Source organism: Apiospora hydei, assembly GCF_038363865.1.
Source record: "Apiospora hydei strain CBS 114990 chromosome Unknown utg000007l_segment0_segment0, whole genome shotgun sequence".
NCBI classification, from domain to species: domain Eukaryota; kingdom Fungi; phylum Ascomycota; class Sordariomycetes; order Amphisphaeriales; family Apiosporaceae; genus Apiospora; species Apiospora hydei.
Window position 1 is genome coordinate 2879720 of NW_027117366.1, and position 13199 is coordinate 2892918.

The 13199-nt window shown below is 56.7% G+C and overlaps 4 protein-coding genes across 4 annotated transcripts; 3 read left to right on the forward strand and 1 right to left on the reverse strand.

The window, feature by feature from the left end:
- Positions 1-181: 181 nt before the first annotated feature.
- On the forward strand, positions 182-1756 carry PG997_009992 (uncharacterized protein; the record flags this gene model as incomplete). Its single annotated transcript, XM_066814307.1, has 5 exons — positions 182-402; positions 463-547; positions 616-761; positions 832-1480; positions 1580-1756. The coding sequence occupies 5 exons, from the start codon at positions 182-184 to the stop codon at positions 1754-1756; spliced, it is 1278 nt and encodes a 425-aa protein (XP_066666269.1).
- Positions 1757-1996: 240 nt separating this feature from the next.
- On the reverse strand, positions 1997-3863 carry PG997_009993 (uncharacterized protein; the record flags this gene model as incomplete). The annotated part of the gene is made up of 4 exons (XM_066814308.1): positions 1997-2076; positions 2175-2418; positions 2478-2798; positions 2907-3863. 4 exons carry the CDS (start codon positions 3861-3863, stop codon positions 1997-1999), a joined length of 1602 nt encoding a protein of 533 aa, XP_066666270.1.
- Positions 3864-6252: 2389 nt separating this feature from the next.
- PG997_009994 (glycosyl hydrolase family 3 N terminal domain-containing protein) lies at positions 6253-9206 on the forward strand (the record flags this gene model as incomplete). Its single annotated transcript, XM_066814309.1, has 2 exons — positions 6253-8838; positions 8874-9206. The coding sequence occupies 2 exons, from the start codon at positions 6253-6255 to the stop codon at positions 9204-9206; spliced, it is 2919 nt and encodes a 972-aa protein (XP_066666271.1).
- Positions 9207-10850: 1644 nt separating this feature from the next.
- Positions 10851-12736, forward strand: PG997_009995 (uncharacterized protein; the record flags this gene model as incomplete). The annotated part of the gene is made up of 2 exons (XM_066814310.1): positions 10851-12353; positions 12440-12736. The coding sequence occupies 2 exons, from the start codon at positions 10851-10853 to the stop codon at positions 12734-12736; spliced, it is 1800 nt and encodes a 599-aa protein (XP_066666272.1).
- Positions 12737-13199: the final 463 nt, after the last annotated feature.

The following is a 13199-nucleotide window of genomic DNA, read 5'->3' on the forward strand; positions in this document are numbered from 1 at the left end:
CGGCATGGGGGTGTCTGTCGCCTTTTGGGGTATATATAGATTACCACTATGGTGCCGTTCGTCTGGTTCTTCCTTTTTCTGGCACCCACCTTCCCTATCGATCTTTTCTAGGATACGATATAGTCACTCTTTACTCCAAACTGTTTTTCGTTCTTTCCCCCACCTCGTTATCAGATCCAGCATGTTCAATCTTAATTCAATCCTCAAGGCTTCGGCCATCTTGGGCTTCCTCAGCGTCGAGGCTACCTGTCTTCCTCGCGCCGCGGCGGCTGCCGGCAACGGCAGCACGGGAGGATCCAACATCGTGGCGTCGACTTACTTTGCCGGATACCATGTCAACAAGGGCTTCCCCGTCGCTGATATGCCGTTCGAGAAGTATACTGATGTGAAATATGCTTTCGCGTAAGATCACGACCTGCTAGATCTCCTTGGCGATGGGGAAGGAGTTAACTTTGAGTATAGTGAGACGGAACACGATGGCTCACTCAACCTCACCCTCTCCGCTCCTGATCAGATCCCGGCCTTTGTGTCGGCCGCCAAGGCTAAGGTTCGTATTAGCCTACTCATAGTCATGGAAGGGACATGCCGCTGACTTTATGTGATTCACCCGTTTAGAACGTCAAGGCTATGATCTCCATCGGAGGCTGGACTGGAAGCCGCTACTTCTCTTCCATGATCGGTTCGGCCGAGAACCGTACCGCCTTTGTGAAGACTTGCCTCGACCTCGTCAACCAGTACAAGTTGGACGGTCTTGACTTCGAGTAAGACCCCCCATCTAGTTGCTGACATCAGATGTGGATACGCCTTACTGACACTACTGCTCCTTCTCAGCTGGGAGTACCCCAACCGCCAAGGCCTCGGCTGCAACGTGATCAACAAGGACGACACGGCCAACTTCCTCTCCTTCCTGCAGGAGCTCCGCAAGGACCCCAAGGGCAAGTCGCTCTGGCTGACGGCCGCGGGCTCCCTGTTCCCGTGGTACGGCCCGGACGGCAAGTCGTCGACGGACCTGGGCGCGTTCGCGAGCGTGCTCGACTACGTCATGATCATGAACTACGACATCTACGGCGCGTGGGCGGCGACGGCGGGGCCCAACGCGCCCCTCGAGTCGGGCTGCGACGCCCGCAACAACCAGGGCGGTGGCAAGGAGGGGGTCGCCAAGTGGGCCGCCGCGGGCCTGCCCATGAGCAAGATCGTCCTCGCCGTCGCCGCGTACTCGCACAGCTTCTCCGTCACGCCCGCGGCCGCATTCCCGAACGGCACGAGCGGCCCGCTCAGCGCGTACCCGGTCCAGAACTCGACGAACCGCCTCCAGGGCGGCAGCTGGGACTCGGACCCGCCCGTCGACCCGTGCGGTAACCCGCAGCCCCATAGCGGCACTTGGACGTTCCGCGCCATGATCGAGGAGGGCAAGTTCCTCGATGCGCAGGGCAACCCCGCCAAGGGCATGGCCAGTGGCTATGACAAGTGCAGTCAGACTGTAAGTGAAACCCAACCCATCTAAAAGCGGACCATGGCGGTTGTCGCTTCCTTTTTCCGTATTTCATCACAACGGGTGCTGACTCGGCTTCGCTTCTAGCCGTTCCTCTACGACCAGTCGCGCCAGACTTTCATCTCCTACGACAACGTCCAGTCACTCACCGTCAAGGGCCAGTACGTCAAGAGCTCGGGTCTCGCCGGCTTCGCCACCTTCGAGGCTGGTGGTGACTACAACAACATCCTGGTCAATGCTATCCGGGCCGCCGTGGGTCTGTAAAGAAGTGCTTGTTGGTGCATTAATATGATTTATTGAGGCATGGCTGTTGCCTTATACATAAAACGACCGAATATGTATATATCACTGAATTATGTTTGATGTATGTTTAGGCTACTATTAGGTCGCTGTCGAATTTCAAGAGATTCGGGCCACTTCCTCATCGGCTAGTGTGGCTTCCAGGTTTCGCGTGATATACCCGTCTCCGTCTCCTGGAGACTTTGCCACTGAGTGCCGGTGTTATTATCTACTGAACTCTAGGCTAAGCTGGGGCAGACCGCGGAACCCATCCGGCATGACGTAGGTGAAGTTCCAGTACTCAACTAAACATGGATTTGATTAGCCTCGCGCCAGCAACAGGCAGGGGAAGCAGCACGTTGAGGTGGGAGAGCTGGAACCCCAGAGTTGGGGAAACACTTACAGTCACGGAGAGGCTTGCTACGGCCACCCATCTGTCCCGCAAAGGATAGGGAATGTGTCGCGTTGACGTTTCCGGAAACATTGACACTGATGCCTTTAACGTCTTCCCAGCCGTGCACTGTCCGTCCGTCGGCGAATGCTGAAACGACGAGCGTGAAGATGGACGAGGCGTTGCCCTCCGGATAGGACAGGTCCAGGCGCCAAGGGGTGACTTGGACATCAAGGCTCCTCTCCGTCGGGTACAGCTGTCTAGTGTCAGCAACATCATCCCTAGGATCGTATCAGTAGTCTTGGTATACCATACCGAAAGGAAAGCAATCTCGCTGCCAGTCGTCCATTGGACGACGGTCGGGTTGAACGACTCTTGCGATGTCGACGGGCCGCCGATTACGGTCTCTTTATAAGATTCCGCGCCGATAGTGACGTTCTCGGAAAGCCACGTGGTGATGTTACGCGGGGCGTAGTCATAGGGCGGGTAATACGCCTGCGCCTCGAACGTGTGCTCCCCGCCGAACCTGGTCAGGGAGTCCAGGAGGCCGTCGGGAAGTAACGTGGCGTGGTAGTCGGCCAGGACGGCCATGAGCGGGGACCAGGCCCAGTCGGCCGAGTGGCTCATGACTTGGGGCTGACAGTCAAGTCCAGTCAGCTGGATGTCCTTTTCTCCTCACGAGAAAGAAAGGGGGGTCATTGGGGATAGCACTGATAAGTGGGTGGTGCCTTTTTTCTTTCATACCTTCTTGATCAGGGACGACTGCTCTTTCCCTACCAATGTCCACATCCACAGAGCCATGAGGCTCACGTAGCGGTTCATGTCGTACCCGTAGGCGCGGTCCCAGGGGCCCGCCATGTTTCTCATGCCCGGGTGCCAGAGCTGCGCCACGGCGGACCAGGTGTCGCGCAGCATTTTGGGACCGTACTCGGACATGACGGAGTCGCCGGCGGGCAGGTACTTGCACCACAGCAGCAGGCCGAAGATGGACACCCCCGTGTAGGTGCCCGAGTTGAACTCGGACAGGGTGTTGTGCCGCACGAAGAGGTCGACGATCTCCTGCGCGTAGTGCTCGCCGGCGTCGGTCATGTTCTGGTCGCCTAGGCGGCGGCCGGTCCAGCCGGAGACGAAGGCGCGCATGAGGGCCTTGCGGGGGTCAGTACATGGAACACTATCTTCTCTATCTCTCCAGGGGAAGGAACGTACGGGATTGCTGTAGGAGGGATACAGATTGTCGTCATCTACGCCACCTACGCGGTAGCTGTCCCCCATGGTCGCATTGAAGAGCGACTCGAGCATCAACTCCTGCACCGCCTCGCTAATAAGATCGGAGAACTCCTCCAACATCACAACGAACATCGTCCCGATGAACCCGCGCCAGTTCGGGTCCCAGGAGTTGTAGATGCTGGCCGGGTACGCCGCGGTCCCGACCTCGGGCTCCTCCGGGTACTTCTGGTAGTCGCCGTACCACTGCCGCGACGGGTCCTTGAACTGGGCCCCGATGATGTTGGTGATGATGTGCTCGGCCTCTGTGGAGTCGTTCCGGGCGAGGAGGCCGAGGGCGTACCATGCGGAGCTGCGGGTTTCGTGGCGCAGGGCTGCGCCGCCTTCGACGTCGTAGAGGTAGCCGAGTTCGCTGTCGTAGAAGGTGTCCATCCAGGCCATGGATTCGTTCAAGAGGCCTTGGGCGTTGGGAGACATTGAAGTTACGTAAGAGGCAGAGGTGAGGGCCGGAAGCCCGGCCGCACCTAGCAACAATAGAGTAACCAACATCGTCTCTTTTGGTAACCAATGATCCCTTTCAGTCTCTGTCAATCAAGACATGGTGAAAGACCAACCCTGAGGAATCGGGCAACCCAGGCATTTTGTTCCCATCTTGAGGGGGCGGGGGCTGGCCGGAATCCCTACCGTCTTTGGCAAACAGTAGTCGCACTTGACGGAGGGGATATCTACCCGGCACGAACCACCTTTGCCGTAAACGCCGTGATCGACATTCGGATCCCATTGTCGAATTACGGGGCACCTTCCGTATCCGAACGAGGGATGCAAGGGAATGGGTGCCAAGACGTGGGGTCGCTCGGTGAAGTACGGGAAAACAGATCTATTTTGGGCGCCGGATAGGAGCGGTACCGACAATCTATGCCAGCCATGCAGCGCTGTGATCTGACATGAGGGGATCGGATCGTATGACAGCAACCCCTGGGCGATAGCCAATCCAGTTTCTTCAATACTTCGGGACCATATATGTCATGATATTTGTCTTTCTTATGCTTGGCTCGGGTCTCTGTTTCAACGAGCTCAGACCTCCCGGTCCCGATGCTATTTGGTCCATGAAAAAGCGATCCCTGTACAATCCGGCATGACCAGCGGACAGACATGTCTTATCATTGATCCTGTATTCTTTCAAATCGAGTAATTGGTTATCGCACATTATTGGCTGACCGATGTAGCTGAGAGGCCATGTGTTTGGCCTGCTGGTCAAGTCCTGAGCTGGGCAGATACATCAACCTTCAAGCCATGGTAAACGTGGCCGAAGCAAGACCAGCCGATGGGGGAGTACCTAATATCAAAGGTTGCGGTTCTCTGCGAAAAAAGCTAAACCGACGGAGCAGAAGCGCTGCCGGATAGCGGCATCAGGAAAGCTAGCTCTGTAGGTGATTGAGAATTGAGACAAGGTATGTACTTTTGACCAGTTTGGTTTATCCAGATAGGCTTTAGCCAAGCTCATAAGCCTATACTCATCATTAGCTGATATAAGATTATGTCCAGTGGTGGTACAGCGACCCTTTTGAGGAGCTGGGTGAAAAGGTGAAGAGTCGCATCGCCATGGCTTTTTGTACATGCGATTTTGTTGGACCTCAACCTTGGCCGCGTACAAGACTGCGATGATCATATCTGCTTACACAGACTCGGCCATAAAGTAGCGGGACCAATTTGGAGATTCCGGCTTCGAGGCTCATATGCGTAAAGTGCATACAGCATCATTGGTTTGGTGATTGACATTCAGGTCAATACTGCAGCCAAACGCATCAATTGATAGCAGCGTTGCGTCAATTAGTCTGGACAGACACTGGGAATCAATCCTGTTCATCTTCTCCAGATCGCCTAGACTGTCCATGTCACCCACAATTGCCTCGAGTCTTTGCGACTCTTGGAACTTTCTTTTACTGCTTCGGTTAGCTAGAGCCAGAGCTCGTTGCATCTTGGTGAGGCCAGTAATCACCGAACTAGAGTAGCTTCCATGTGACGGTGGATGCCCACGATGATACGCCGCGATATCCTGAACGGGGGCGGTTAGGCCTATTAAGGTTGTTCTAGCGTTGTGAGGTTGCTAGCTGGCCAGGGATAACACACTAAAAGCCCCTGAAGAGACCTAAGAGACGGGGCCAATGCAGGGCCGACAGGGCCCAAGACCAATGGCAGAGCTACGGCAGCCACTGGAGCTCGCTGGAGCTTGGACGGCAGTGGGCACCAGCAGTCACCAATGCGGGATGCCAAGCGCCATCTGGAGTTTCAAAATGCGGTCATCCTCGTCTCAATCTGGATGCAAGACCGGGCTGGAACGTTTCAACCGATTTGTTTCCTTCGTCGCACCAATGGCCATTTCGCCTCATCAATGTTGACACTCCCAAGACTTGATTATTTGATTTCGATTTCTTTTCTCTTTTTGCATCTTCTTCAACATCCCACTCTTGTGCTTGTGCTTCGTCTTCGCATCCATCGTTTGCTGGCAAGCGCTTTTTCTCCATTGAAGCATGTGCCGCTGTGTTGTGTTATGACGTGCCAGCTCTAAAGTCCGATAGTCTTGTCTTGATCTGAGACTTCGACAAAAATCCAATCCACCAACGAACCTGTACAACCATTTCACCACCTTCTAATTCGCTCTTACGCCTAGACGGTGCACTCTTACTCTCTTCCGACTTGAAGCACAATCCGGGAATCTTGATCTGGGACATTGGTAAGTACGAAGTACATTTACTGTCCATGCCTGCGGCTGGCCAATCCACAAATGTTACTGACTTTGAAGCTTCAGATGGAATCCCATTGAATCTATAATATACTCACCCTATAAATCTCGAGTCCACCCACCATGGACGGCAGCAAAGAGGGCCTCCTCAGCCCTCGGCCCAAGGAAGACTCGGAGCCCCTCCGCCGCTCGTTCGACGGCCGCGGTTCTTTCGACGGCCGACGCTCGTTCGACGATCGGAAATCCTTCGACGCCCGCTCCTCGCTCGACCACGACTCCGACATTGACGCGACCGAGTTCCTCCAATCCGACCCCCTCACAGGTCCGAAGAATGAGCAGGCCCTGGCCCTGCGGGCTAGGCGGCGCAACTGCTGCGCGCGGGTCTTCTGTAGCTGCTGCTGTGGCCGCTCGAGGCCTTGCCTCTTCAGCTGCTTAGCCGTGATCGGTCTTATATTCATCGGCTTGGGAGCTGGCGGTTTCTTTGCGTTCAACAAGTTCAAGGGCGCCCCGCCGGATGGCCTCTCTCCGCCGTGGTATCCCACGCCCAAGGGCGGCATAGCGCGGAGCTGGGCCGAGAGCTACCGCAAGGCCAGCGAGATGGTCAGCAAGATGACGCTGCCCGAAAAAGTCAACATTACTACCGGAACCGGTTGGTCAATGGGCCCCGCCGTGGGCAACACAGGCCCGGCTACCAATGTGGGATTCCCTTCGTTAGCACTCCAGGACGGTCCTCTGGGTATCCGTTTCGCGGATAATGCCACGGCGTTCCCGGCCGGTATCACGGTCGGCGCGACATGGAACAAGGACCTCATGTACAAGTGGGGCAATGCTCACGCCGTCGAGGCGCGCAAGAAGGGCATCAACGCTATTCTGGGTCCCTGCATCGGACCTTTGGGACGCATGCCGGCCGGCGGCAGAAACTGGGAGGGCTTCGGCGCCGACCCGTACCTGCAGGGTGTCGCGGCCTTCCAGTCGATCAAGGGAATCCAGGACGAGGGCGTCATGGCCACCATCAAGCACCTGGTCGCCAACGAGCAGGAGCACTTCCGCCAGCCCTGGGAGTGGGGTCTGCCCAACGCCATCAGCTCCAACATCGACGACCGCACGCTTCACGAACTGTACATGTGGCCGTTTGGCGACGCCGTCAAGGCCGGTGTCGCGAGCGTCATGTGCAGCTACAACCAGGTCAACAACAGCTACGCTTGCGGCAACTCCAAGTTGCTCAACGGCATCCTCAAGGACGAGATGGGCTTCCAGGGCTTCGTCATGAGTGATTGGCTGGCCCAGCGGGCTGGTGTTTCGACTGCCCTCGCGGGTCTCGATATGACTATGCCCGGTGACGGACTCTTCTGGGCCGACGGCAAGAGTCTTTGGGGCTCCGAGCTCACCAAGTCCGTCATGAACGGTTCCGTTCCCCTGGACCGAATCAACGACATGGCCACTCGAATCGTTGCTGCTTGGTATCAAATGGGCCAAGATGACAAGGAGAAATTCGATCCTGAGGGTCCCAATTTCTCCTCTTGGACCAACGACGAATACGGCGTCGAAGCCCCCGGTAGTCCTTCAGATCAAGAGAAGGTCCGAGTCAACGAGTACGTCAATGTCATGGGTAATCACTCAGTATTGGCTCGCAGAATCGGCGCCGAAGGAACCGTTTTGCTGAAGAACGAGAATATGCTTCCGATGGACCACCACGGCAACACCGACATGAGACGACGCAAGATGCGACTCAGCAAGAAGCATGCAGGAAAAGCCAAGATCGGCATCTTTGGCGAGGATGCCGGACCAGGCAAGGGCCCCAATGCGTGCAAGGATCGCGGCTGCAACCAGGGTACCTTGGCTTCGGGGTGGGGTTCCGGCGCTGTCGAGTTCCCGTACCTGATTACTCCCGTGGAAAAGTTGGCCGACGAGTGGAAGAACAAGGATGAGGTCGACCTGACGACCCATCTCACCAACGACATTCCCAAACCGGAAGAGCTTACCAGCCGCGATATATGCATCGTCTTCGCCAATGCCGATGGAGGTGAGGGATTTATCTCAAGCGACGGTGTCAGGGGCGATCGCCCCGATCTGTTCCTGCAGAAGGGCGGCGACGATCTGATTCTGGCTGTTGCTAAGGACTGTGGCGGCGGCAAGGGCGAGGTTCTTGTTGTTATCCACACCATCGGTCCCGTCATCATGGAGAAGTGGATCGAGCACCCCAACGTCAAGGCTGTCGTCCTGGCCAACCTGCCTGGCCAAGAGTCTGGAAACGCGCTGGCCGATGTGATTCTGGGTCACATTAGTCCCAGTGGCCATCTTCCTTGGACCATTGGCAAGTCCTTGGCAGACTACGGCGAGGGTGCCCAGGTCATGTATCTCCCCAACGGAGTGGTGCCCCAGCAAGACTTCAAGGAGGGACTGTTTGTGGACTACCGTCACTTCGACAAGTACAGCATCGAGCCCCGATTCGAGTTTGGTTTCGGGCTATCGTACACGTCCTTCAACTTCTCGCCGCTCGACCTCAAGGTGGTCAAGCCTAAGAGCCAGTACCCCGCGGACCGGCCCAAGGACTTTGCCATGCCGCCCGAGTACGACAGCAAGATCCCCGAGGAGGACGAGGTACTGTTCCCCGAGGGCTTCCGCAAGCTCGAGAAATACGTCTACCCGTACATCGAGGACATCGAAGACATCGTGACGCACAAGTACCCTTACCCCGAGGGCTACGACGTAAAGCAGCCGCTGTCGGGCGCGGGGGCGACGAGGGCGGCAACCCGGACCTGTGGGAGACATACGCGACGGTGTCGGTCAACGTGACCAACACGGGGGCGCGGGCGGGCCAGGTGGTGACGCAGCTGTACATGGCGTACCCGCAGGCAGTGCTGAACAGCGTCGTGTTTCCGTACAAGGTGCTGCGCGGGTTCGAGAAGACGATGCTGCAGATGAACCAAACGCAGACGGTGACGTTCAACTTGACGCGGCGGGATCTGAGCTACTGGGACGTCCAGGCGCAGAACTGGGCCATGGTTACGATGGGGTCGTATACGTTCCATGTTGGGCGCAGTTCGAGGGATTTGCCGGTTAAGATTACGTGGTAGAAGAGTTGGGAGTATTGGCTACGAGTGCATGGAGAGATATGATATACACTAGAACAACAGACAGGCTCGGGGATGGATGGATGCGAAACACATACATCGGGGAGAGGCTTGGCGTAATGGCGAATGGAACAGGTCTATGAAACAACATAGCTGCTTTGGGGTATAATTCCAATTTGAATATCGCAACTATTGCAACATCATGAAGAAGATGTGATATAATAACCTGAGAGGTCAAGTTGTGCAGCATTTGCAATTGGCAATGCGCTCAACAATGAAAATTACTAATGCCAAGGAGACACGAGTCCTCTGTTATCAGCAAATATTGGCTCTCGTATTGAGCTATGAATCTGTTGAGCGGAGCAAGTGCCATTGTGACTCGAAGATATTACATGTTTGATCATAATCACTGTAATTTGAATCTACCATGTGTGCTTTCTGTTAGGAAATCTACTGGTGTTCAAAGATGCTTAACCAGTGGTTGGAGATTACTTGTACCTCCTGCACGAAGACGGCAAAAATTATGAAATATACAAATATGAATGCTGCCGAGGCTGCCGTGCAGAATGTCAGTGAAATCTACATACTTAGAAGATAACGCTCCAATAGAGGATGCAGTTGGTGCAGGAGAAAAGGTTCCGGCGCCATCCAGATCCCCGATCGACTAGATGCATGTTCCTGGACACGCCCAGCCACTTGTGCCAGGCTCTTCCTGGGCGGACCCCGCTATCTGCAGGTGAAGCAAAGCCGCGCAAGTGAGCCTCTGAGGCCCGTGAGGGGGAACGAATGATCGAAATGGTAGGCCGAAAGGGCAGAGTGGGAGCAGTGCAATGGCACTACGTCCACTACGGCGAACGGTTTTCTTAGTCCGATAGTGAATGGGTGGCCTAACCTTAACAGTCCTTTCTAGTGCAGTCCGAAGCCTGGATGGAATCATTCCATCCCCAGCCTGTCCGCCTGTCCGCCTGTCTTGCGCGCCACCTGCCGCTTTTCCCCATGTCCTTGTTCGATCAGTCAGTCCACTGACAGAAAAACCAATACCGAAATTTTGCGTCACTTAAAAATCCCTACCTACTTGCCGACCTACACATGCATGCTCCCTTCATGTAACCTGCAACCTGCAACCTCAATTGAGCTTTGTTTGATCATCTTCCACCTACTTGCTACTAGCTGTCTCTGTCTTTCATGCCATGACTGACTGAACCGATCCTTTCACCGACGATGAATACCTAATGCCGTGACAATCCTGTATCGATCCGCCCATGATACCCCAGAACCTTCTCTAGTGCCTTTGTATCACAAAGGCGCCCGACCCATCGGGGCCTGCCTGCTCCTTCCCATCCTCGCCCTACGTCATTCGCCAGCAGTCGGATAAGTACCCCGAGCCTCCCTTGCCATTGCGAAACCCATCGATCGATCGAACGAACAGCTGGGAGCGACACGAGGCCCCGAGACACTCCTTCCGACTTTGCCATACTTTTTTTCCCCCGCTGCCCTGCGCGATCCGACAAAATCGCCCGCTCCGTACGACACAATCTGCCCGTTGCGACTTTTCAGAAACACGGCTAGTGGCTAGCGAGTGAGACGTGAGAAAGAAAAGAAAAATAGACATACCAAGAGAGAAAGAGAGAGAGAGAGAGAGAGAGCATGGTGCACACAGGACAGGCGGCGGCCGCAGCAGCCTCCGCCGATACGCCGCGGCGCGTCACGACGACAGAAGCGACCGGCGCCCCCCGGCCACCCGCCCGACTGCGACCGAACCGACTGACCTCGACGGGCTCGTTCCGCGCGGGCTCGCCCCCGCCCGTCCTCAACCCCCGCGGCCGCGGCCTGCGCCGGCTGTCGACGCAGCACCACCACTACCAGACCTTCCCGACGCCGCCCCCCAAGACGCCCGGCCACCAGCCGTCGGGCGGCGCCTCGTCGGACGACGGCGGCTCCGACGACGATGGCGACGAGCACGAGCCGACGCCGCTGCCGTGGCGGCAGCTCGCGCTGCTGGCCCTGCTGTCTCTGTCGGAGCAGACGGCGCTCAACTCCATCTCGCCGTACCTGCCCACCATGGTCAAGGCCTTCCTCGCCGAGGGCGACGAGTCCAAGGTCGGCCTTTATGTGGGATTGCTCGCCTCGGCGTTCGCACTCGCGCAGCTGACGACGAATCTCTTCTGGGGCTACCTGTCCGACATAATCGGCCGCAAGCCCGTCATGCTGCTCGGCACGTCCTTCCTCTGCATCTGCTTCGCCATGTTCGGCTTCTGCACCGAGTACTGGCACGTCATGGTCGTGCACGTGGCCATGGGCCTGCTCAACGGCAACGCGGCGGTGGTGCCGACCTGCCTGGGCGAGCTGACGGACCGGAGCAACCAGAGCAAGGCCTTCACCTGGCTCCCCGTCGTCTACAGCTTGGGCAGCATCACGGGCCCGGCGCTGGGCGGGCTGCTGGTCGGCACGGTGGCGGAGGACCAGTACCCCTTCTTGGCCCCCAACATTCTGGGCGCCTCGCTCTTGGCGCTGAGCGTGGCCGTGCTCGCCATATGGTACGAGGAGACGTTGGAGGACCAGGATGGCTCGATGGAATGGTCGGAACGGTTCGAGTGGTTCACGAGCTTCTTCAAGAAGGGGAAGAGCGGCTCGAAGAAGCCGGTTGACGATGCCGACTCGTCTGAGGAAGATAGGTTGCTCGCGCCGACCATCGAGGAAGATGAAAGCGAAAACGACCACAAGGACCCGTCGGACCCCGAGACCTGGAAGGAGATCATGAACCGAACCACCGTGCTGGTCCTGCTCACCTACCTCATCTTCCAGGTGTCCAACATCTCGTTCAGCAGCCTGTATCCCATCTACGCGGCCGCGGACCCGCCGACCGGCCGAGGTCTGCAGTCCGACGTCATTGGCGTCTCGCTCTCGATTGCCGGCATCTTCACGATCCTGTTCCAGCTGATCTTGTTCCCGCCACTAAAGGCCCGGCTGGGGAACTTGGGCACGTACCGCGGATCGCTGCTAGGGTTGGCCGTCAGCATGGCGCTGATGCCCTTTATCGGGTACAAGGAGTCGGCGAGCGGCAAGCTTTGGCTTTATGCGGAGATGGGGGCGATTTTGGTGATCAAGAATATTTGCGCCGTGGGCGGGCTGTCGAGTGTTATGCTATTAGTAAGTACCCTCCTAACCGTTGCACGTACACCATATCCACGATTTCGCTACTTGACGACGATGATGCTAATTTTGGTAAAACACAGATCACGAATTCAGCTCCGTCCCACTCGAGCCTGGGAACCCTCAATGGCATTGCCCAGACGCTCTCAGCAGCCGGGAGAAGCTTCGGTCCGTTCGTCAGTGGAAGCCTGTTCACCCTCTCGGTGCGCGTAGAAGGCAAGGGCGAGCTGCTCGCGTGGGGCCTGTTCGGCGGGTTCGCCCTCGTCGGCTGGGCCGCCAGCTATGGTATTCGTGCGCACGGCCTGGAGAGCACGGATGACGGGTTTGAGGACGGGGAAGAGGAGGAGGGAGCTGACGAGGAGGCCGCCGCCGCGCAATGATGATGGCGTGGAGGTTAAGTTACGTATGCGTGACATGGAGCGTATTATCATTACTACCGCTATTATTATTATCGTCATCATTGCAGAGGGAGGCCCTGTCGTTGGGATAGAGTCACGCCGCTGCGAGATGCGAGGATGGCATCCGCACTTCCGCACTTCCGCTAGAAAGAGATGCGCGGGCGGCTGTTTTGGCGGCGGTACTGGGGAACTGCCTGGGTGTTCGGGCAGACCTTCTGACAGGCTATTGGCCTCAGCCCGAGAGTACAGGTCTTGGATTACGCAACAAGAGACAGAAAGCAAGCCGCCAGCTGAAAGGTTTCTGGCGACGCCATTGGCCATGTCAGCAGCCCTACGGGAGGAAGATCTGACACCAGCTATGGGTACTGATTTAGAACACACAGAGAGAGATGGATGTATTACATAATTACAGGACTCGAAGAAATCGAGGATTATCTAGAGAAGA